Raw genomic sequence first — 24,527 nt, 5'->3', positions numbered from 1 at the left:
AATTATTTCCCCAAATAGCTTCTCGTCGAGTCGTGTGGGTCTGTTTTGCCGAGACAGATTTTATTAATTCGAACAAACGAGACGGATTTTAAAAAAAACAAGTGGTTGCTGTACCTAAAATAACGTTAGGTAGTCGACATATTCCTTTGTTGACAGTTGATTAGAGAACATAATGGCAGCTAACATCAGGATGGCGGAGGTCCCAGGTACTTCTAGTGAGACGATAACAGAGACTGTCCAAGCTGACACACCGCCACCGCCCCAGCAGGTATGGTTACGCGTTATAATGAAGATATGAAGGAAGAAATGGTTTGCGATCGATTCTCGTATGGCCAACGGCCACACCTATACTACAGCAGAAAGCAGCGGCCATAGACGCTCATCTAGCCAAGTAATTAAACAGCTTGCTAGCTTGCCAATTCATGTTGGTTATTATGGGGAAATTGCTTGCTTGCTTGCTTGATGGTCTAGTTGTCAATTTATAATGTGAGTTAACTGTGTATCAGCCTAACCGATTACTAAACGTAATGTTGATTTGCAAACTCCAGTATATGACCCCAAATATGTACAAGTGCTTGTGTGTGGAGAGATGGATAACTCAAAGGTCCCTGTCTGTATATTTCAGGAGGGACGCAGCCTGACCATAAAGCTGAGGAAGAGGAAGACGGATAAGAAGGTGGAGTGGTCCAGTGACACAGTGGACAATGAGCATTTGGGAAGGAGATCATCCAAGTGTGAGTGTCAATGCCACACCTTTCTTTCTGTGTAAATGCACTCCCTTGTATGGTGCTTGCATGCAGGAATTCGTATTATTGTCCATCCTGACAATTGAATCTTCTGTCCTGACACTCCCATAGGTTGCTGTGTTTACGAGAAGCCCAAACAGTTCGGAGAGTCCTCCTCTGAAAGTGAAGGAGATGACGACGAAGGCTGTGGAAGTGCACACTGCATTCTGGGACATGGGGGACATGGGAGTGATAGGCACGGACCGAGAGGAGGTGGTGGGACCACGGTGCCCCCGAGCTCTGGAGGATCCCACGCCCACTAATAGTGATGAGAATCCATGATGTGTTGAGGGGGGTTCTGATTATGACAATGACACATTACGCTATTTCACTCACTCTCATTAAGTTCAGTCACTGCATTACTAAGGAGGAAAAGGAAGACCTCTAAAAAGATTGGGAGAGGCAGGAGGACACAGTCTATATTTTATGCCTATTTGTTAGTAGAGTAGAGTAGAGGAGTTGGGAGTTCATTGTATAAAATACAATCATTTTACTTTTTTTTTTTACAAAGATTACTTTTCCTTATTTATTTGTTCGTCTTAATACTTGATTTAACTTAATTATCCTACAGCATCATATAACCAGGGACCTGGGTACCAGTTTGTTTCTGCTTGTCAAACAAGACTTTGGTGAGGTGATGCTCTGACAAGAAAGCAGAAATAGCCTGTCTCTCTATCTCTGCCTAAAGGATATGAAAAAAAGCGTGTTAGTACAGCTACTATTGTAAATTTGGATGGTTTCATGATATTTTCTAAAAGCCCCCATTAACACATTAAGAGCAAACAGCTTAATTTGTTTTATGAAAACAATAGATATTGTTTGACTTAAAACAGTTTCGATAACAACAATTATTTTGATGGGTACAGTAATTAGGGTAGCCTACTGTTTCAAGGAAAAGGAGATAGCTTAGCTGGTCGAGTTTCACTTTAACATTGCTTTAGTGGTTACTTATCACTTTTTGGTTGATGAGTGCAGTGAAAGTTTCTTGATACAGTATCCTCTCTGCATATTTTACAGACAATCCTCAAACTCAAAAGTGTTGTGTTTTGGCACCCCTAAACAGAATAGAATTGGTGGCAGTCACACATTGGCTTATTCTAGCTATTTTGGGTACGTTCGAGGATGTCAAATGGTTTTTTTAGTTATCTTTCAGGGTTCCCAGTCAGACATCAGACATTGTATAGAAAGGTTCAAAGGATGTTATTTCTTGACAAGGTTAAATTTAAGACCGGAAAGGAAAGGAAAGAGGCTGCTATGTCACAAAGAATCAGAAAAGGCTCAAAAGTCATGCTGGTGTAACAGAACATATATCCCTGTTGGTGCCAACGTTTCATTCATTCTTCACCCGAGTCTGACAGCACCAGGACAACATTGGCATTAATGTCAGCTGCATGCTGGTTTCCAAAAGTTGCCAATCTAAATAAAAGGCTTACGAGAAGCCCATGGTTATTGTGCTTAATCTGCTGTGATCTGCAGAGATTGATATGTGTTCTACTGAAAGGCGATAGCTAAATGCCACTTATTTGGTATTCGGTACATTCCATACTACACTGGAATTGTACATGTGAATTCAGAATAAATAGAAATTGGCATACAGTAGGCCTAGTCCTGATCAAGCTGTTATGGGTGTGGGTGCAGTATTTGTAGGGAGATGTTGCATGATGATGAATTGCTGGTAGCTTGGGCTGTGTGTCTCAACGATGACCAAACTTCAATGTCTAAGATTTCATTCTCTGTAGTTCCAACCAACACCATATTACTCAAACTGTGTTTGATATGTGACAAAATACTGTTTTACAGATTACACAAAGTCCCACCATCTGACACCATTTTCTATGACATGATTTCACACATATGTACAATGTTCCTGTACTGGTAATGCACCTTTCTGTACATAAATAAAATCATATGAGAGCAGATTTAATGTGAATAAAAAAGGTTTGAACTGTGATGAAGTTACTTTGTATTTTGTGTGTCACATGAGTCGGAACAACAGATATGCCATGCTACATTAGTCCATGTTCTGTGGTCCAACAAGCATTGTGTTAGATTGTATGGAACATGAACAGTAGAATGAATGAATGACATTTAATTTTTGTGTTAGTCATAAATGACCCATACCCTATGGGCTCATTAGACACATTGCATATACTCAAATTATAGTACAACATTGTTGCACATTATTTATTGAGATGCTTCAGGTTTCCATGTATATCAAAGTCTTCAACGACTGGGTTAACCAAGGAAGACAAAGACGGTTGTGGGGTGCCATGGCAACAGCAGTAAAAATAAGTTAAATTATCAGGCCGCATTCAGAGACCTGCTTTGCTGGCATCAGCTGGGTTATTCCTGGCCTACTGTCCTGGCATGTAAGAGACTTCTCAAGTTGAAGAGAACAAGTATAGCCCAAAATCAATGTACAGTTGACTGACCTGGTGATGTGTAGTCAATAATAAACCTAAGAACTGCCAAAAAGGATCTTCTCTTTTTACACACATGCATATTAAATCAATCCTCGACACGGCAGTAAAATCTAGAAATAAAAAAAATGCCACAGCTTTATTTAACCAGTGGAACTATTTCAGGCTCAGTGTACAGTGATGGGTTCAGAACAGTCAGTCACAAAAGGACAGTTTCAGGTCTCAGCCTCCTCCCCACCACATGTACACATCTCCTTCCCCATTACGCTTATGAGACACAATCACACCACTGATATGGTGCTTCTTCATCCGATCTTTTTGCAGCGTTATTATTAGAGTCAGACCTTAGTGTCATTTCAACAGTGATCCAGCACTTGTCTGGGGCATTGCCCATTTTCATTACAAAAACATTTTTCTTATCAATACATGGAGAAACCATGGAATACAAACTTGACAAACACACACACAAGGAGATAAAGGCAAATAGGAACTGTACAAGCTTTCACTGTTGAAGGTCCCATTATAATTATACAATAGGTGTAGTGTATGTGTGAAGGCTGCATGTTTTTGCTACAATATAAAAATATCTAAAAAGGGGTCAATTTGAGAAATGTTCTAGAAGCTTCAATGCAGGGGCACTATCAAAAGCACAATCGTTTACATGCATAGATCAAGTGGCTCATCAATTGCTAAAGAACACCTTGAAGGTAAAATATAATCTAATTGAGGTTCACTGTTGTGTATATGGGAGTGTGCAAAACTTGCTAGTGGCCAATTATACAGTTTGTAAAGTTTTATACAACTTTACAGGTGTTAAGTTTTATACAACTTGTAAAAGGTCACCTTTGAAATATATATATATATATATATAGGAGTGTTTCTGATCTGGTTTGTGAGGCTGTGCATTTTAAACAGAATAACAATACTGCAGAAATGTAGAAATCTAAGATAATGCTCTTAACAATATGATAGACGGTTATAATATACTTAAGTACATGTCAAATTAGACTACTAGACATGCAGCATGATGGCACAGAAAAGGTACATAAAAAAGGCAAAAACAGAATCCTATTTGTTTCCCAAAAAGAACATAGAAAGATTCTGCATATCATAGTGTATTGCCTAGTATATAGTACATTTTCAGAAAAAATAAAAGTCAAAAAGGTGCTGGTATCTTAAGTGGATATTCAAAAACTCTGAACAAACATCATACCTCATAAAACCAGCACAACTAAATACAATGGATATTTAGTCAAGTCCCTTTCGCTTCCATTATGAAACCCCATCCATGTCTTTCATTGTTTGCAGTTGATTGTAGTCTCCGAGAAGTGTTATTTGAGACAGAAAGATGGAGGGAAGCAGGATTAATTAACAAACAAGCAAAACAGCACAACTGTGCTGTAATATCAAAAGTGTAATCATCACCGTGACCAAGTTTGTAGTGGATGTGCTTTGCCGTGGCTCCACTGAAAGTCATCGTCGTTTGTAAGCTTTAAGTCCTCCCTCTTCTACTCCATTGCACATTGTGTCCAAACAGCTGGGCTCAACATGGTTCATGTGATTTTGTCTTTGCATTGGTAGGCTTCCAAGTTAGTTGCCCTGTGGAAAAATAGGAAATGAACAGTCAGCAAAACATTTACATTTCTAGGTCACACTTTAGACTAACTTGCCTCTATACCTGTGTAGTGACTCAGCAGCAACTCACAAAACAACACTGGATTAACATGATGTCACAGATCATAGAACATGTCAAATGTACATGTAGAGAATGAGACATTGCTTTGTAATTGCATAGTAAGAGTTGAGCAGTTTGTGTTATTACACAAGAGGAATAAGGACTGTTAGGACACAAATAATGTCGAGAGCATGACTCAGGTGAACTACAATTCCCTTGTGCAGACACTAAACTGTCTCTTTAGACTAAATGCAAGCTGTTTCTTATGGCTATGGACACCATCCCTTCAGGCACATTCAATTGGTCCATTCAAACTTTCTCCCCACAGTAGTGCTCTCTGTGTTTGAGGCCACACATTCCAAAAGGAAGCCCTAGAAATGTCATTAGTTCAAACTGGTGTCACACCACTTGGAGAATGTCACGGTTCCTTCTCGCTGGATGCTTGGTTTAACAGTAGCTCCAAGCATGAATCTGGGTTGATGCAGATGGGATACCTGCCAACTCAGAAGACACTTCGCTCCACACTCAGTGTTCACTTACAGCACCATGACAACCACAAAAATAACCATGTGAAAGCACTTATTCAATAATTTGCATTAACTTTTCCCATGTTCATGGACTAAAATACAATGCGGAGAGAGACAGAACAACATCATGTGCCTAGAGCCCTTGCAAATGTAATACACAAAAACATACTGCAAAAGGCACCAAAATAGTGAGGAGTAATGAAGAAAACAAAACAGGAGGAGGTAGGGAGGGGAATAGAAAAATAACTTACCAAAATATCTACTTTTATTCAAGGCACAATCTTTCCTTTGGTGTCAGGTGCATCTCTTCATGTTCCCCATGGTCTTTCATCTCCTCATCCTTCTCCAAATTCTCCTCCTTTTCCCCCTTTTCTTCCTCCAGCTCAGCTCCCTCTCCTAGGATCACACTCTGGCGGACACTGACAGAGATGACAATAGCTTGCACAATGCCATACACCAGAGCAAACTCCGGGAGATACTCCTGGATCAACCAAAGCAAACCTGCCATTCCAACAGTAGAGACCAAGAACATTGCCATTCCATGTAACCAAAGCTTTAGCGCGCCTTGGACCCCAAAAACCTCTAGGATCAGCTTAGTAGGGGGGGACACCGTCCACAGGAAGCCCACCACAAACAGGTCAAACAAGTGGCGGAGGAAGTTGAAGCAAATCTCATAGTGCTCTGGCACAATGTCTCCCGTCCAGGAACGTGCGAAGAAACGGAAAGGTGACGACTGATGGGAGGTTGAAGGCGTTGGAGAAGGTGGAGGGGTTCCGTAGTCAGAATACTCGCCATCCTGGTCAGAGTCCCATCCTCCCTCATTCCAACCGACACATTTCCTTTGCTTGAGCCCACTAGTTCCACTTGCTTTTGGCCAAAGTGAGTATGAGGACGGCAGAATGTTATTCCACCATCTGGAGGCATGTTCTGCTTTTGCCTCAGTCTCCTGCTTCCCTGCTCGAAGATCTTCGATTTCCATGGGTTGGATTTTCTCCTCTGCCTCCCAGAACTCTTCAATCTGTTTTGTTTGGTCACTTTCCTTTTTCTGTCCTCCCCAAACCCAGGTTGTTAACCCTCCCAAGCCCCAACTGCCTCTCATCTGCCCCTCCTCCGTAACAGGTTTGTCCCTCATGGCTTTCTCTGACACAGCACTGCTGGCCCAAGGTCGGTACGACAGAGCTGGACGCACCCACCCCCAAGCTCGTCCCACGACAGCTGTCATGTCTGCTCCCTTCGCCTTCCTCCCTTAATTCTGTTAAGACTTCACACTGAACTAGGAGTTATTGTGGGATTAGCTTTGATTGGCTTTGATTGCACACAGCTGTACTGTAGGGCTTTCTACAAGTTGTCAGAGTATGTTTTAAATCTGATGAATAGACAAATCAAGTCAGATCTCACTGTTGTTATATCACAAGGTATGGGGGGGGGAAAGAGAGCAACTCACATCGACACACCTTTAGGTTTGTTATCTGTTGTAACGAAATCAACAACTACCAACAAGCACTCAATACTAACGCCCAAGGGGAAATTCCCAAGTGAGCCACTACATGTCTGACGACGAGATATTCAATTCACCTTTAACCTTCCTATCACCGAAGCTCAATTAAAGGTTTCATGCAAATAATTATTTATATTTCAACAGACCCACCGAACTACAACAAACATAAGCTGGCTAACAATTTATAATACCAGATTCATGGACAGCTAACTTTAGTTACATGGTGAAAGAAGCAATGCCTGTGGCTGATCTTGTTTATAGTGTTTCCTATGTTGATACCCTTGTTTAACTGTGAAGACAGACAATTCCTCTTCCACTTCTTGGTCTGCCTGTTGGGAGAGAAATAACGTCAACACCACCACAAATAAAGCATAACCAATGATAGCTAGGTGACTAGCCATAGCTGCTAACCTTGCCAGACATCACTTGGGCAGCTAAATTGCTAGCCAACGTTAGCGCGACTATCAAGCAAGAAATTCCCTTGTCTTTACGCTAAATAAATTATTCGAAACGTTTGCTAAGAGGGTGACGCTAACAGAAGTGCATCGATAGCTGACAGCCAACATGACAAGGCTTGATGCCTGTGCTAAAGCGAAACTGCACTCACCTTGTCAGTTTTGACAGTTGTGCTAGCTAATCAACCAGTTTAACTAGCCAGCGACAGCTCCAGCGTTCTCAGTCCACGTACGCTGTTTTGTCAAAAGCTATTCACTGATGTAGGCCAACGTTTTACGTAGCAAAACGTCAATTTACGCTCACTTTCAGCTGAGTATATTAGCTAGGTGTGCATGCCGTTTAATCAATTCCAAATCAATCCCCACTCCCATCGATCGTCTCGAGTGAATCCAACTACTGTTTCGGGGACAAGCTGAAACTTGCACCTGGTAAACGGAAACAGTAAAGATACTTCCGATAGGGAGAATAGGTGACATTTGGAAACAAGGTGTGTGTAGTCCACTCCGACATGGCACCCGCAAGTAATGACTTAGATAATTGTCTTGACGAGGTGGCAGTAAGTCATTCTCCCATGCTCAAGTCAGAATATACAGGGCCATCTAATTCGCATGGCCAAAGCTAACACATGCCTTGATACCGGGCACATTTGACACTTCCACATTGTGAATGGATAAACTCAAAAGAAACATACCAAGGTTGACAGTTATATCTTTATTTAAAAAAATAAAAATAAAAATACAGTGAGCACAGTAACACTGGTTGATATTGCACACAACATCTGAAACAATGGCAGGCACAGATCTGATGGGTCTGGTTCATGTGTACAGGTTTATTTGGTCAGACCGGCATCGCCATCAGTAGTCTTCATAGGACAGCAATAAGAAAATCCAAATTTCAATCTCCTGAAATTAAAAAAAAGACATGGTTAGCAGCAATCCAGAGACATGCCACTACTGGAACAGCTCAGCCATGTGGTCAGTGCACTGTGAAATAACCTCATGGTAAATCAGAGACTCTAGTCTAGTAAATCATCACTCCACAAGGACATTCAGGCACTGGACATTTTCCAATGAATGATGCTCACCAAGTGTTTCCTGTGTCACTCCTGCATCACAGATCCTCTTGTCCTTGAAAAGTAAAGTCACACTATAAATCACAACCAGGTAAAAACCCACCAATGTTTAGACACAGTTCATGTGTGTTCAGTGCACTGTGAAACAGCTTCATGGTAAATCAGAGACTCTAGTCTAGTAAATCATCATGACACACAAGCCACTACAACCTCTTGGGCAAACATTCTGCAATGATCAGTCCATACCTCATCATGCCTGGCTGTATGCTGCAGTCTGGAAATCCTTTAACAAGCCAAACCTTAAAACAAAAAAGACCCCATTAGTGAGTGTATGCAATCCCCCCCCCCTGCAAGTAGATATGCAGAGTAAACAGGGCCACTTAATTTAGTTGCTCTATACATTTAACATGCCAGTGTCTCAGTGCGCTGCGAGAAAGAACTTCATTTTATATCAGAAGAACCGAAAATCGCATTCATCATCGACACCAAGTGATGGTACGGGGGCCTTCATTTCTAGACCACTACTGCTCGGAGAATTTCATTAATATTTAATAAGTAATGCTTACCATGGGACCATATTCTGATCAAGGGGGCTGGAATCTCCCAGAATCTGCTCAGAATTACTGCAAGATGAATTGAGTAGCATCAGTACTGCCATATTTCAAGCATGGCAATAAAACCATAGAAATGGAATTTCTCCTGTTAAAAAAACATTGATCATGAGCAACACAGATTGGGCTCAAATCAAACAATTTCCCAATTCACAATAATTTGCATTATTTAATTTAAATGAGTCTGTGCAGTCAAACAGAAAATTGCAATCAGACACTTGGTAGATACTGGGGCTTCACTTCTAGACTGCCACCATTCAGAGAAAATACTTAATTAATAGTTAAGTAGTATTAATGCTCAACACATGCAGTAAGCTACATCAAAGGGGTTTGAGTCCTGGAGACTTCATTGCTCAGAATTACTGCAAGTTAAAGAAAGTACCAAGCATGGCAATGAAGCAGTGCAAAGTGTGGTCAGTGCACTGTGAAAGAACTTCATGGTTTAGTCATTGACTGCAGTCTATGAAATCATCATTACACACTAGAACAGCCAAGTTATTTTAAAAGATGATTTGACGTGTAATAGCTTACCAAATATTGGGAAATTCAAGACCGAGAATCTCCCTCCCACATTCTCAACCTAAAAAAGAATGAGTTGAGTTAATATCAACTGGAACTTGTGGTTCATGCATTCAGATGAATGCCAGTATGCATTTTCAGTGCACTGTGAAATAACTTCATGTTGTAATCAGAGACTCTAGTCTAAAGAATTCATCATTAAAGCACACAATCCACTCCCGATGTCCAACCTGATTTTGCATATTCCTTACCATGAAAACGGCATTTGGACTCCATCAATACGGTCCACCAGTTTGATCCAATCAACTCCATTTTCCTAAAAGACAGGCCAAAGCGCCGTTAAGTTTCAGCCTCGGTACATTTAAGTCACAAGCTTCAAGAAGGGAAGTGTGGGTTCAGTGCACTGTGAAATAGCTTCATGGGAAATCAGAGACTCTAGTCTAGAAGTTCATCATAACACATCTTCAGAAACTCGAATAAACCGGCTACACAATCTTTGAAACCAGGCCAACTACACCATTTTGAGTGCAATCTCACCTTGACCACACTTCATTGCTCTCAATTCAAGGTTGGTCGATTCATATCAGTCATTCTGGAAGAGAGAAGGATGAACACATCAACTCAAAGTAATATTATTTCACATGATTAAAGCCTGTGCGCATAGCATCAGAGTGGGCCACTAAAAGAAAAACTATAGTAAATGCATTCAAAAGAATGCATACATTTCCTATGATTAAGTGCTCAAACGATTTTAAGTTTTACACATATGGTTTACTTGTATGTTACGACAACAGTTGGTGTTTCGGTTCTGTTAAGAGAAGGAAGGAGAGTTCTTCCACACGTGCTGTGTACGCGTGGTGATCGTGACTTCCTTTGCTTAGGTCGGAGTGCCTCAACTTACCTTGCCAACTAACTTTAGCCACGTTACTCATGGCAGGCCAACTTCGTAGATGCATTCACTGTTTAAAGTGTGATTTGCAAACACTATTGCAGGGTTTTCTTTCTTTCTCTTTCTGGGCACCATTTCGTCTCCGCTACCACAGGCTCCGGAGCTGGACATGTTTGAAAAGGCCTAGAAGAAGCGGGTGCAGGGGTTTTATAGGGTTGGGTCCTTACTGCGCTATGGCTAGCAGACATACTGCCTGTCTGTGTGTCAGAGGAATCTATCGATACTTGATCATAATGGTCGGAAATCATACCTAATGTAAATCATTTCACAGTAACGTACTCGATATTTTCTCCAATGTGTAATTAGTCAGACTAAGCCAGAATGACAGTAAAAACGGATTGTCAAGCGTAAATGGTGGCCGCTAGGTGGCGTAGGTGATCCAAAACACGATTACAAACCACACCCTCTGTCCCACTCCACCGTTTTATTATGTTCACGTCACTGAGGTCAGCTGCAAGAAGTGAAGATGGCGACCGCCTACGAGAGGTTCAATTTGTAAGTATAGTTTTTCACTCTTAATGAATTAGCAAGATAATCGTCAGTAAACTAAAAACAGGTAGATGTCTTTGGCAACAGAGATGTATTGCGAACACATGTAATAATCTTGTTATGCCTGTCAAAGTCGTTAACGTCAGACTGAGTTTGCTAGCTAGCCCCAGCTACGTCTGATCCCGATGCTCTGGTTGCAATACACCAACCCATACTGTAGGTTTTGATAGGAACTAGCCTGGTTAGTGTGTCAGCTTTTATCTTGTCAAACCACTTTGTGACATTATTTTTGAATGGACCTGTCATGCCTGACACGTGTGTTTGTTCTTACAACTAGCTATAAGCATAAAAGTCAGTCATAAGAATAAGCATGTGATAGACTTCTTAGTCCTTAACTTTCTCTGTCCAGCCAAAATGTATGCTGGCTGTATGCGGTAGGTGTGTCGCGCAGGTCTAGCTAAACTTGTAACCATTGAGCAACATTGGGGTGAAGGACATTGAATTGCTGACTGAGTTGTCATATAGTCTCAGTTAAACACAATTGATGGCAGTAAACTTGCAAGTGTGCGTGTCTTCTCTAAGCAAGTGAGAGTGAAAATATAGCACGAATGGCGCTCTTGATTATACACCTGAGAAAGCAGAGATTACATCAAAAGCTCTACCAGCAATAGGGGGAAGACCCACTACTTTTGCTACATTAAAATATTATAGGTCTTTGAATGATCATACCAAGTATAGGCTTATCAGCCTTTTACATGGTGTTGTCAAAATCTTTGCCAGTAGACCTATCCAGTTGACCCAGGCTTTCCTTCTGTGGCAGGACAATGTTGTGACATTAATCCCCGAACAATGGACCTTTTGTGTAGTTGCTACTTCACCTCTCCCTGAAGCTGCTGCGTTGTAGCGATGAGGCCACTTTTTTCCTGGTGCAGGATTTTCCAGCTCTTGAGTGAGCTTGCAACCCAATCAATCATCATACACATGAACATGTCGCTAGAGCCACACCTGTGATTCACAATGCAGAACATTGCTCAACAGCTTTTGCTGTTTCTATTTCAATGCTCTCTCAACCTGCCCGGCCTTTGATGCTGATCTCTTGTGTGCTGATCTCTTTCACTGTCTTGCTGAATGCACAGAATGTTACTACTGTTCCTGCAGATGATATGTTGATGCTGGGCCGATGCTTTTGCCAACTGCTGTAGCTCAATGTTAATCATAGTGTTTCTACCGTTTCATAAACATCAAGGTTACTATCACATGTCTGTCATGTGCTGCATGACAGAGGGCAAGACAGCCTTTGTGTAAAACTGTACTTGCATGTTATTGTCACTCTCCAGGCACACGACCGCAGAGAAGTTCTACATCGAGGCCTGTGATGATGGCGCCGATGCTGTCCTGGCCATCGATAGGGTGTCCACAGAGATGACCCTCACAGGTAAGACCCCTATAACTGTGTCATTACTGTCGTAAACAAGTACAACATAACTAATATACTAACATAACGTAACGTAACTAGCAAAGGTAATTGCATGGTAATGGAGCGAGTGGTTTGTGTCATTGCATTTGTTGAATAAGGACTTCCTTCATCTACTTGGGTCCAACACTCACTGCTCAACTCCATACGATGCAATACAATGAAACATGAACACAATGTAATTACTCTACGTGGCAACTTAATGTGAGTTGTGTAGTGTACTGTGGCTTTGTCTCCACCCCTCTATGAAAGAAAACTAAGAAACGCTGACATTCATTTATCTGCTCTAGCCAGATTTCAGGGTCACGTCAATTCTTGGCAGTTGCTCTTTAGAATGCTCCATTGCAATTTAGATAGAATTGACCTCTAGCTCTTACCATCACTTTAATGGTCTATAATGGAATGCTTGCCTTATTACTGTTGCAGGGAGGTTATATACCTAAAGGAAGTTTTGAATACTTCATGAGCCTTTAAAGACCAGAACTACAAATGGTGCTGACAAATGCCTAATGGCTAACTGCACTTAATGAAGCCTACTGTACTCGTGGAGTACATCTATTGTAGTAGCCTAATATGTGTTTTATGGAGTTGCAATTATGAAGTGTTTTTCCTTGTTTCTGCAGGGAAGAAAGATGTCCCTCCATCAGCAGTCACCAGGCCCATCTGTGGCATCATGGGCACCATTCGTCTGGTGGCAGGTACAGTACATGGTCTGACACTGCTCTGCAGTGGGCGCCATCAATAACTGAACCTTCCAGTTTGCATAATTGCACTGCTACATTTGCACTGTTTTATTATTATTATTGCTGCTATTTTATTTTATGCCTTAAATTTTGCTGTCTTGTACATTTGTTTAGTATATATTGTATATTCTTTAGTATTGTATATTTTACATTGGTTGGCATTCTGCGGACAGCAAAGCAAGAATTTCGTTGTACAGTGAAACATGTTTTCTACTGTGCATATGATAATAAACACTTTGAATCTTGAATCTTGAATCTTGGCTCTGATAGTCGAACCAACATGTCACTTTGGATGCATATGAAAAGGACACTGCAATATGTCAATCATGGTTTCTCATCTCACAGGAATGTACCTGGTTGTTATCACCAAGAAGAGGAATGTCGGCAGCCTCCTTGGCCATGCTGTGTGGAAGGCCGTTGATTTTGATGTGATCTCCTACAAAAAGACTGTGCTGCACCTCACAGAGACCCAGGTGACAAACATTCTCTATTACACTATCCACGTTCTAACAGACCCTCCTGAATCCATTCTGCATTCTCTATGAAGCAAGCCCCTGTGAATACTTAATGGCTATGGACTTTGCATTGTATTAATACTACTCAGAGGTCCTATGACTTATGCCATGCCACGCCACACACACATTTTATGCTATCCTATTTTTTGCTTTTCATGAGGAAAATGTATTGGTTATAGAATCAGCCACAGCGGTGAGCAGTGACAGTACTGTAGATCTGAGCTACTGTACAGACCACCAGCTCTCTTTTATTCCATACTGTGTGAATCACACAATGCTATCTAATTTCAGCTAAGCAGGCCATGTACATTATTAATCATGGCTGCTATTCCCGTAGCACTAATTGAAAGACCAGCCTTGGCTTGTGAGTCACTGTAATTGCGCCTGGGGAGTTGAAGGAGACGTACCAAACCACACCAGCATACTTTTTTTTGTTTAATATTCGGTTGACACGTCTTCGTATTCCCTTTTGAAAATATTCTAGAAGATTCTAGAAGCTATGTATATCAACAGACATACAGTAGCTATAAGCTGTTAGGATTTCATGTCTTTAGCTAGCAGTCCTGCACCCAGAGCTCATTACCGAAGAGCAGTGAGAGAGAAAGAGAGAGAGCGAGAGAAAGGTGGAGGGGTGGGGGGGAGGAGGAGGATGATAGACTGCTACGTCTGCATTGGTAACAAACAGGAAAATAAAATGCTGACAGGACAGGATGGATTCAGGGGAAAAAGCAGCATCTGCAGCAGCCATAGTAGAGGAGGGGTGAAGAGGGGTGAGGAGTTGTGGAGTCACGTTAGGCCCTCTCTCCCTGGCTCCCAGAGCAAACTGGCTTAGCATCCAGATCCTATTAGCCTCACTAAGATGTAGAGAGGCCGCAAAGCCTGGTATTGGTTGCTAGCTTAAAAATAAGACATGAGAAGCAATGTAAGCAACTTGCTGCAAAGCTTTGCTTGTTTTCTTCCTCATGAGAGTGAATGGAATGGGGGTGACGTAGACATGGGTGAGAATGAGGAGGCCCTCTCACACTGAAGGGTATTGTAATACAAGATGATGTCATTAGGACGGTCACTAACAGTAGTACAACCAGGGCCTCTTTATGACAAATAATTGTCAGATTAGACTCATTCTGATACATGAAGAGGAGGGTCATTTGCGCAGGTTTAAACTATCAGGTTTCAGACAAAAATAGAAATTATTCAGTCATTTAAAACAGAGTTGTTTAGCTCTTTTTTGTATTCATTGGTTCATGTGTACTTGAACCTCGTACCTTTTCAACAAGGTTCAGTATCTAGATGTATCTTCCCCGGTTTTACAACCTCTCGACACACACGCACGTCCCACACTGTGACTCCACAATGCTCCGTCATGATTTTGCCAATGCCAGCTGAAACCTATTTCTCCCCCTCCAGTCGCAAGACAACAAGACCTTCCTGTCCATGATCAACAATGTGCTGACTACAGACGGCTTCTACTTCTGCACCGACTATGACCTGACCCACACCCTGCAGAGGCTGTCCAACACCAGCCCCGACTTCCAGGAGATGAGCCTGCTGGAGAGGGTAAGAGATGAGGGGAGAGGGACAGGAGGGAGGTCAGAGGTCTCTTCACCTCTCTAAGGAACTCTGTTCTGTTCTACTGTACCTAGCCATCCCAAAAGAGGCTGAGCTCCATTTGATGATATCCCCTCATCAATATTGGAGTAGTGTCAGATTAGCAGTGGTGTTTGGTCTCCTGCCATTCATGTAAACCACACTCCTGACCTTGTGTGTGCACCACATGCACAGGCACACACACACGCACGCACACACACTCACACTGGCATCATGGGTTCTTACCAACAGAAGTTGTTCACTTTCTCCTCTACTCAAAACTGGTCTGACTGGTTTGATGATGATGATAAAGACATAGTTTTGGAATGAAACAGACTGGTGGAGAGAAGATGATTTACAGCAGGTTGATGGATAGGTTAGATGAATGGTTGGTTGGTTGGTAGATTGAAGGATTGATTGATTGATTGATTAACTGATTGATGCTCCTGTTTTTAGGCAGATCAGAGGTTTGTGTGGAATGGGAACCTCTTGAGAGAATTTGTTGCACAGCCAGAGGTGAGTATTATTCATAAATTAAACAATACGGCATTACCACCAAAAGAAAACAATATCTGTTTGACTAGATGTCTACTGTATTTGCACTTTGTTTCTTACTATCATGTACACTGTAACATGCTTTAAACAGGCTGTTTACTTCCTCACAGCTCCACAAGTTTGCACTCCCGGTTGTCCATGGATGTATCCTTTTCATGGTCCTGCTGTGCTCCCACTGGTCTCATTGTAGAAGTAATGCCCTTCTTCTCCTGACGGGCCCATATCAAAACATAGCTTTTTATAAAACATGTATCGGAGTATATTCATAGTGAACCTTGTCCTATGGGTTGATGCTCTCTAGTCTCTACAGTGTAATCTTCGGTGAAGTCCTTCACACTCCTCTTACAGTCATTGTGATGAAGCCGTGCCGCATCAATGGAAAGATCTTTGAATGGATCCTGATCTCCAGGAGGAGCTGTTTCCGGGCTGGGGTCAGGTACTATGTCAGAGGTGAGCAGACCCACTGTGACACTGCAGCAGAGCATGCATGTCAATACAGATCAATGAGTTGGTCGTATGTGTCTGAGCTCTGGATGGTAGTGATGGCCTTCATGGACATGCTAATGGTCGCTTTTGCTTTGTTTTGTTTCATTAGGCATTGATTCAGAGGGCCACGCTGCAAACTTTGTAGAGACGGAGCAGATTGTTCTGTACAATGGAGGACGAGCTTCATTTGTGCAGGCAAGTTTGAATTATGGATCTACGGATGCTTGCAGTGCCAAAGGTGAAGATTCTGATTCACTCAGCCAGTGCAGTCCTTTAAAGGGCGTTTTATAACTGAAACCCTTTGTTTGCTTTTCCCTTCACAGACACGAGGCTCCATGCCCTTTTTCTGGTCTCAGAGGCCCAACCTGAAATACAAGCCCAAGCCACAGATCAGCAAAACCACCAATCATGTAAGGCCTTTCACAATCTTCTGTCCATTCCTCTCATCATTGCATGATGTTGATAACCCGATTGAAGTGGTTAGGCGAAACCATTCTATGGATCTTTCATCTACCAAATCATGGATACTTCAACTAATTATTCTCAAACTGTCTTAGATGGACGGCTTTCAGAGGCATTTTGACTCCCAGGTCCTCATCTACGGAAAGCAGACCATTCTGAACCTGGTAAACCCCTTTTTTTTCAAGTCTCATAATATCTGAAAAAATCTCACTATTGTAAGATTTGATGAGAAAGGGAGATAGTGTAGAAGACAATGATGTGTTTTTTTGCTTTCAGGTGAACCAGAAGGGATCAGAGAAGCCTCTGGAGCAGGCTTTTGCCAAGATGGTGACCAGCATGGAAAATGGGATGATCAAGTAAGGGGCGAACCTCCCCTCTACACATTCACCCATCTGCCCCTTATCTGTATGATTCATACCTGTCATGTTGCTTCTACATCCACACTGTTAATGATGTCTTCAGGTACGTAGCATTTGACTTCCACAAGGAGTGCAGCCGGATGAGATGGGACCGTCTCCAGATCTTAGTGGACACTGTGTCTGAGACGCAAGATGACTACAGGTATTCCATTTGGATGATGGATGATAACCATACTTAAACTGTGCACAAAGCAAGCACAATGAAAGTCCAGTCTCTAGCAAGAGGGTAGTCAGATGAACAAAGATGAAACCAATATTATTTTCTACTCAACTGCATGCTATCTCTGGCAACATCTCTCTGAGGCATCTACAGTGGCAAACAGTCAATGACTACTCTACAATGCAGCCACTGTCTCAGTTTGGTCTGTTCAGCCATGTTTAACCCAACCTTGTCTCATGACCCTGTGTTCTGTCTGCAGCTACTTCATGGTGGACACAGAGGGGAAGGTGGTGGCCCAGCAGAAAGGCATGTTCCGCAGTAACTGCATGGACTGTCTGGACCGGACCAACGTCATCCAGAGCCTACTGGCCCGACGCTCCCTACAGTCCCAGCTACAGGTCTGTGGAATGATTGCACTACTTCTTATTAAAACACACTTAGATGGACTACGTTGTTTCACATATGCTTGATTATCTTATTGACCGTTGGAAAAGAGAGCTAACTAAAAACAAATTACCTGTTAGCTGCCCCCTAGTTTTCCATTGCTGAAGAAATCAAATTAGACTAAAAAGACTAAACACTGATGCTAATAAGGTCTTGGTTCTTGTTCTCTTGGATTTAAGTGCAACATTCGACACGATTGATCACAAGATCCTCATCAATCGTCTTCAAAACTGGATTGGCCTCTCTGATTGCATCCTAAGCTGGTTCTGTACATATATTACAGGGAGAAAATTCTCTGTCAGTCTTGGAGATCATGTATCGGATGAGTATGATATACGTTTTGGTGTTGCACAAGGAAGTGGCCTTGGTCCCTTACTATTCTCACTGTATATACTACCGCTTGGTGACATTATCAGAGCACACAATGTAAACTTCCATAGCTATGCGGATGATACTCAATTATACATCTCTGTTGAACCAAATGATACTAATGCTATTTGCCCCCTCACTAACTGTCTATCAGCTGTCAATAAATGGATGAACAATAACTTTTTAAAGCTTAATGAGGACAACTGAAATCCTCTTACTTGGCCCCAAAGACAAATGGGCTATGCTTTTTAAACAGCCGTGGGAATTTAACTCCCATGATTAAGTCAGAGGTTACAAGTCTTGGTGTTATCTTAGACTCTGATCTGAGTTTTAATTCCCACATTAGCAAGGTGACCAAGACAGTCTTTTTTCATCTGAGAAACATTGCCACGGTGTGGCCGTTTTTTAACTCAGCGGGATGCTGAAAAACTGATTCATGCTCTTATTTCAAGTAGACTTGACTACTATAATACACTTTTTACTGGCCTCCTCAAGAAGTCTATTGACAGGCTCCAACTAATTCAAAACTCTGCTGCTAGGCTATTGACAAAAACTAAGAGGAGAGAGCATATCACTCCAGTCTTAACTGCTCTGCACTGGCTCCCTGTATCATTTAGAATTGACTTCAAAGTCCTTCTACTCGTATTTAAACCACTAAATGGGCTGGGACCATCCTACCTTACTGATTCGCTGACAATCTACAGTATATGCCCTCAAGAGCACTCAGGTCCTCTGCTGCTGGTTTATTGAAGGTTACTATCAAAACCCAAAAGAAAGTTGGTGATGCGGCATTTATTAACTATACCCCTAAACTGTGGAATATGGTACCTCAAGAAATCAGGGAAGCAAGCTCAGTAAACATCTTTAAGCGCCAGTTAAAAACCTATCTCTTCAATTTAGCTTTCAATTAGCCTTTTATCTATGCTGCTAGATTGAGTGATGCTGCTTTTATTGTATTGATTAATTACGTTATAGTTGTTTTTGTTTTTAATCTGCTCTTGCGCTGTATTGTACAGCACTTTGCTGATGTTTTGGTTGTTCTCGTTTTTTAATCTGTTCCTTTTTCTTTCAGTATTGTACAGCACTTTGAGCTGCATTCTTATGTATGAAAGGTGCTATAAAAATAAAAGCTTATTATTCTTTACCTTATTTCCTTCTACCCTAGTAAATGACCCACAAACTGTATGCTTATTTGGTGATTAATCACAGAGGATGGGTGTCCTACACGTTGGCCAGAGGATTGAGGAGCAGGCCGATTTTGAGAAGATCTACAAGAACGGTAACTGCTCTTCCTCCTCCACGACCCACAACCATTTTGAATGTGATGTGAAGATGCTCTCCATGCTCCCTCCAACACTGCTGTCTGACACAGTCTTCTCTCCTACTAGCTTGGGCTGACAATGCTAATGCATGCGCCAAGCAGTACGCAGGTACGGGAGCCCTGAAGACTGATTTCACAAGGTACAGTAGATGATGCGTCACGGATGCATGTAGCCCACTAAAGTCTAGTCTCCGATGTAGCTTCAGTGCTTTGTCAGACTCACAGCACGTTGATGGCGATGAGATTATCAGTAACATATGATGTGAATATGAATCATTGATGTCATTGATGTAGAATTGCTCGTATGATCTGCTTGATGACTGTCTGATTGCTATCTGGTTGCTAACTGGATGACGCCCTCATATTTGATATAAACTGACAGTTATATAATGTCCTCCTCTCCCCCAGGACAGGGAAGAGGACCCAGTGGGGCTTGGTGATGGACGGCTGGAACTCCATGGTCCGCTATTACAAAAACAACTTCTCCGATGGCTTCAGACAAGTATGTTTTGATGTTCTAAAAGCACAAGGTCATAGAAAACCAACAAGCATATTGTAGTCACTAATGAAAGTAGAATTTCATGATCGATTTGAGGTCCTGGCATTAATAAAAAGAAAAAGAAAAAAGACATGATACATGATTTTGTTTGTTTCTCATTCCTAGGATTCCATTGACCTGTTCCTTGGTAACTATGCTGTGGATGAACCAGACGGCCCCACACCACTCCGTGGCCAGAAGGACTGGAAGTTCCTCACGGTCAGTCCCATCAGCTCTCAATAGAAGTTTATTATGGGGCTTAGAAATAGGGAGGGCATTTTGGGCTGGAGAGGACATTTTGGGGTGGAGAGGGCGTTTTGGGGTGGAGAGAACATTTTGTGATGCATTTTCTGATCTACTTCTCAGGCCCTCCCTCCTCATTTAATTGAATTACGCCATTCCCGTTTTTTTGCCAAGGGAACATTCGATCAGTACTATTCAGTGGTGACGTTTCAGCCGGCGCTAAAATAATAATCAGAGGGTCTGGTAGTTTTCTCCCAGCAAAATGTGGTCTTCTGTAAGCACATTTAATGCAATTCTACATAATATTCAGCAACATTTTTAATCAGCAGTTTGCTTGCTACTGAACCATAACACTGGTATATATAAATATTTCCCTTGAGTGAGCAGAGTCTGTGTAAATCAAGTCCCTGAACACGTTTATTGTGGGAGTGCACGGAAGGTTGATTATGGCTATGTCTGAGATGACAGAGACGCATCGTTAATTGTATTTGGACCGTACATTATGGTCTGTGATTTAAAAACTATAAATGGTAATTGTGCACAGAAATATTTATACGAGCTCCGTTTATCATCCATAAAATAAGTGCTCTGCTGCGCACAGGCTTGCAGTGGTGGCTATCATCAGCTACAGGACACACTTCTAATCTTCATAAAACGGAACATTTATCTCTGGATCGCACATCAACAGCAACCTTTTTGTAAATCAGCAAACACTCATCTCAACTAAATGAAAAGTAGTTCCACTTGGGCTGAGGAAGTGACACTTTCCTAGACCAACAGAGAACTGTCTGCTTGAGAGGTATGAAGAGAACCATGTTAAGGCAGTGTCTGCATTCCCACCACAATATCTAAGGGGTTTATTGGTATGATCGAAATGTCAACACACTACCCTCCCCTGTGCCCAATATAAAAGTCACCCCCCCCCCCCTCCCCCATTTTGGACACCATCATCATTTGGACCCCATTATCGGTCCTTAAGACATTCATGTTTTAATGTTTCTTTTTTTCTTGCAGCTTCCCATCGTCATGGTGGTAGCGTTCTCCATGTGCATCATCTGTCTCCTCATGGCTGGTAAGAGACATCTTTCACCTTCTGGTATCCCATTTTGTAAAGGAGCTCTTGCCCTATCAACAAGCCTGTGTCCTAGCTATTTGTCTCTGTCTCTGACGAGTGTCCCCCCTCTCTCAGGTGACACGTGGACCGAGACTCTGGCGTACGTGCTCTTTTGGGGCGTGGCGAGTGCAATCACTGCTGCTGTCATCATCTTCAACGGGCGTGACTTTGTGGATGCCCCCAAGCTGGTCCAGAAGGAGAAGATGGACTGAATGTGTGTGTGTGGAAAGCAGTTCGGGCCAGCAGACTTGTATACCTCATCATCTTCATCCTCCTCCTCCACTTGTTCTTCCTCTTCCTCCCGGCTGCTCCAGGCTTGGACTCTGTACTGACCTGCTCTCCACACTCTACCACTAGAGTTTCTATTAGGCTTTCTATTCCAGAGCTCCTGTTTATCAGCCAGCAAACACAAGTCTGCTCCCTCTCAACAGTCTCCTACTGTACAAGACCCACACTCCTCCTTCACTGCTCTCAACAGTTTCTTACCAGACCCACACTCCTCCTTTACTTGGCTACCTTTTCTTTTCCAGATTCCTTAGTTACTGGTGTATACAGAGTTTCTTATGGTGTTTCATTTGGTTTGGATTGAGGTGGGGAGGGTTGGTGTGTGTGTGTGTGGTCAACCTTGGCAGTGGTTTAGCCAGCTGGTTTATCACAGAGGTTACAGACAACCTTTGAAGGCACTTTAGTGAATTACAGCAGAATTAAAAAATTTCCATAAGAGAAAATAGATACAAGGGATGACCCTGCAGCTATACAGCTTGTACATTACTGAATGGTTCCTTCTCTCGGTTTACTATTGTTGTAATGCAATTATGTCTCTTAAACGTATGGAATCCGCAGGGAACAGGAATGGTATATGTGCATATGAGAATTAATTTGTGACACATGGTTCTGATAGTATATTATGGTCTCAAGTTTTGGTTGTCCTCTTGAATGTAACAAGCCTTACTAAATTGCTAATTGTGGAGAAAAAAAAGATATATAAGATTTAACACACTAGTTAATCCAGGAGAAGATGGGGGTGGGAAATAGTATGTCTTCCTAAGAACTTATCATGCATATTTATTATGATTCTATTTAAGTAAGGGCTTCTTGCTTATCCTACCATCTTATATTTGCACTTTGGGTGAACATGAAATGAGTTGCACATAGTACTGTATGTGATATGAGTGGTGCAGTGGAGGCTGGTGGAGGTAGAAATCAGAGGATGGGCTCATTGTAATGCATGGAATGGAATGAGGAGCCTGGCCTCCGATTTCTACCTCCACCAGCCTCCCCTGGAGTGGTGGTGTGAGAATATACGGTTTCCATTTGATCAGGACCAATGAGGACCATGGTTGTAGTCACTATCCCTTTGGTCTATCCTGTGGTGGGCATTTTTGAAACTGTCACAACGTCTTGTGAGTCTATTCCAGTTTACCTCTCACAGCATTTTGAAGTGTTGTGTTTCAGATACAGAATCTGGATCCACACATAAACCTCTGCCTTACAAGCTTGCCCCTCAATTGAAAAAAGGGGATGATTGAAATAATCCTACTATCATCGTGAATATGTTTGAATTTGACTTAAAGTCTTGCACTGGTTTTCAGGGTGGTTTCAGACTTCCATTGTTAGATTATATACACCGTTATGTTGCAATGCCTTTTTTGTGTCTGCTTTTTAACTCTTGATTTCACATTCCAAGTAAGTTAGGCTGTCCTCTCTACATATGCCGTTTTGAGCACTTGACAAATATTCTGGTATTTTTCATAATGGGGATTTCACATCTTAATGACACTAGAGATCAAGAGATTGTATTGTATTGCTACTGTCCATTTTGATCAAGAAAAATATTATAGAAGAATTAAGAAAGGTTAGCTGAGCAATAACATAATTTGATGGTAACACAAATTCTACCTAGACAGTGGTAATTATTTAAAGGGGTGGAATCCTTGACCAACTCATGCTTGTCTCCTGCGCTACCATTATCCCTGTGTATCTTTGACTTGTACATTGTGCACTTGAAAAGGTGAAATGTGTACCGTAAACATATCCTTGCAATTACATTCTGTATATGTTACAATGAGATTTGTATTTTGAACACTTATTTGCAGAATCTATAATTGTAAGAAGAAACTGATTTTAATCTGGCTGGGAGACAATTTCTAAATGGCCATGTTTACTGATCTTTCATGGCAGTCATGCATTATAAGGGTTTGATTTGCCTGGTGAATATGTTGATTTGTGTTTATAAGGGGATGTATAATCTTGGGTTTGTGTTTTGAAGTATCACCCTTAGAATATTAGATTTATTTTGGAATACTTATGTGAGATTCAATTCTCTGTACTTTACTTTCCTTTTTCAATCATTCCCTCTTGACTGTATGGGGAGGATATGTCCTCAAGAACAATATGAACATATGGATACAACATTGGATGCATTCCAGATGTGTTTAGAACAGTTAGGCTGTGTAGATGATACGATTTCTATATCATATTGATGTGATTCTTGAGACATTAAGCTCTTCTTCAGCCGAATATCTGATAATCTGCACAGACTGTCTGCCACAGCAGTGTTTAGAAGCTCAACATTCCCCCTACATGATTATTTCTGAGCTGTGAAGATTCTGACCAGTTCTATGCATTGTATACTTTCATAGCTGTTACTTTTAAAACTCAGACCTCATCATTATTTTGGTTTGCCCATTATTCCCAGTTGGTGCAGTGTGATTTTAGAACATGTAATAAGATTCAAGAATGTAATGAGATCATTTAGTGAGTGGTATAACGAGAGATGATGGGACTAAGAAATTTGGGTCAACCTGCACAGCTGTCTATAATTTAGAGAGCAGCTGCAATGTTGGTATGGCTCCATGAATTATTAAAATTCTATCATGCAAAAAACAACAAGTGATTTATTTCTGTGAATACAAATTATGAAACACAATTCCTCACTTTTTGATTCTGTGAATGGCTTTATGGTTACGAATTGTTTATTTCACCGTCAATAAACTGTAATAAAAATGGCAATGTTTGACTGGCTTCATTTTTATCAATTGATTAGACTGGTTTCGGAGAGACACTGTTGCATCTGAAGAAGGTCCACAGATGTCG

General features: G+C 41.6%; 3 protein-coding genes and 1 long non-coding RNA gene across 5 annotated transcripts; 2 read left to right on the top strand and 2 right to left on the bottom strand.

The window, feature by feature from the left end:
* The first annotated feature begins 18 nt into the window (after window positions 1-18).
* Window positions 19-2,736, top strand: ppp1r11 (protein phosphatase 1, regulatory (inhibitor) subunit 11). The gene is made up of 3 exons (XM_083684369.1): window positions 19-268; window positions 626-734; window positions 858-2,736. Exons 1-3 carry the CDS (start codon window positions 173-175, stop codon window positions 1,046-1,048), a joined length of 396 nt encoding a protein of 131 aa, XP_083540495.1. The 5' UTR covers window positions 19-172; the 3' UTR covers window positions 1,049-2,736.
* Window positions 2,737-3,312: 576 nt separating this feature from the next.
* cUnh6orf47 (chromosome Un C6orf47 homolog) lies at window positions 3,313-7,749 on the bottom strand. Its single transcript, XM_083684373.1, has 3 exons — window positions 7,513-7,749; window positions 5,659-7,234; window positions 3,313-4,804 (listed from the first exon to the last, which is right to left on the bottom strand). The coding sequence occupies exon 2, from the start codon at window positions 6,627-6,629 to the stop codon at window positions 5,673-5,675; it is 957 nt and encodes a 318-aa protein (XP_083540499.1). The 5' UTR covers window positions 6,630-7,234; window positions 7,513-7,749; the 3' UTR covers window positions 3,313-4,804; window positions 5,659-5,672.
* Window positions 7,750-8,052: 303 nt separating this feature from the next.
* Window positions 8,053-10,615, bottom strand: LOC310815543. Of its 2 annotated transcripts, none has more exons than XR_014554625.1 (8): window positions 10,465-10,615; window positions 10,101-10,155; window positions 9,815-9,879; window positions 9,576-9,624; window positions 9,000-9,132; window positions 8,680-8,732; window positions 8,446-8,488; window positions 8,053-8,263 (listed from the first exon to the last, which is right to left on the bottom strand). It is a non-coding gene; the product is annotated as an uncharacterized lncRNA (long non-coding RNA). The 2 variants fall into 2 exon arrangements; XR_014554626.1 differs by having other exon boundaries at window positions 9,000-9,056.
* Window positions 10,616-10,938: 323 nt separating this feature from the next.
* sacm1la (SAC1 like phosphatidylinositide phosphatase a) lies at window positions 10,939-24,323 on the top strand. Its single transcript, XM_083684326.1, has 20 exons — window positions 10,939-11,007; window positions 12,339-12,436; window positions 13,099-13,173; window positions 13,564-13,691; window positions 15,141-15,290; window positions 15,777-15,836; window positions 15,986-16,019; window positions 16,224-16,325; window positions 16,471-16,556; window positions 16,685-16,771; window positions 16,919-16,987; window positions 17,100-17,179; window positions 17,286-17,384; window positions 17,662-17,800; window positions 19,425-19,494; window positions 19,604-19,676; window positions 19,945-20,038; window positions 20,201-20,293; window positions 21,332-21,389; window positions 21,507-24,323. Exons 1-20 carry the CDS (start codon window positions 10,979-10,981, stop codon window positions 21,641-21,643), a joined length of 1,761 nt encoding a protein of 586 aa, XP_083540452.1. The 5' UTR covers window positions 10,939-10,978; the 3' UTR covers window positions 21,644-24,323.
* The last annotated feature ends 204 nt before the right edge of the window (window positions 24,324-24,527 follow it).

Source organism: Argentina silus, assembly GCF_951799395.1.
Source record: "Argentina silus genome assembly, chromosome: 14".
Classification (NCBI taxonomy): Eukaryota; Metazoa; Chordata; class Actinopteri; order Argentiniformes; family Argentinidae; genus Argentina; species Argentina silus.
The sequence above is the reverse complement of the archived record's forward strand: the minus strand, read 5'-3'. Positions and strand labels throughout refer to the sequence as shown.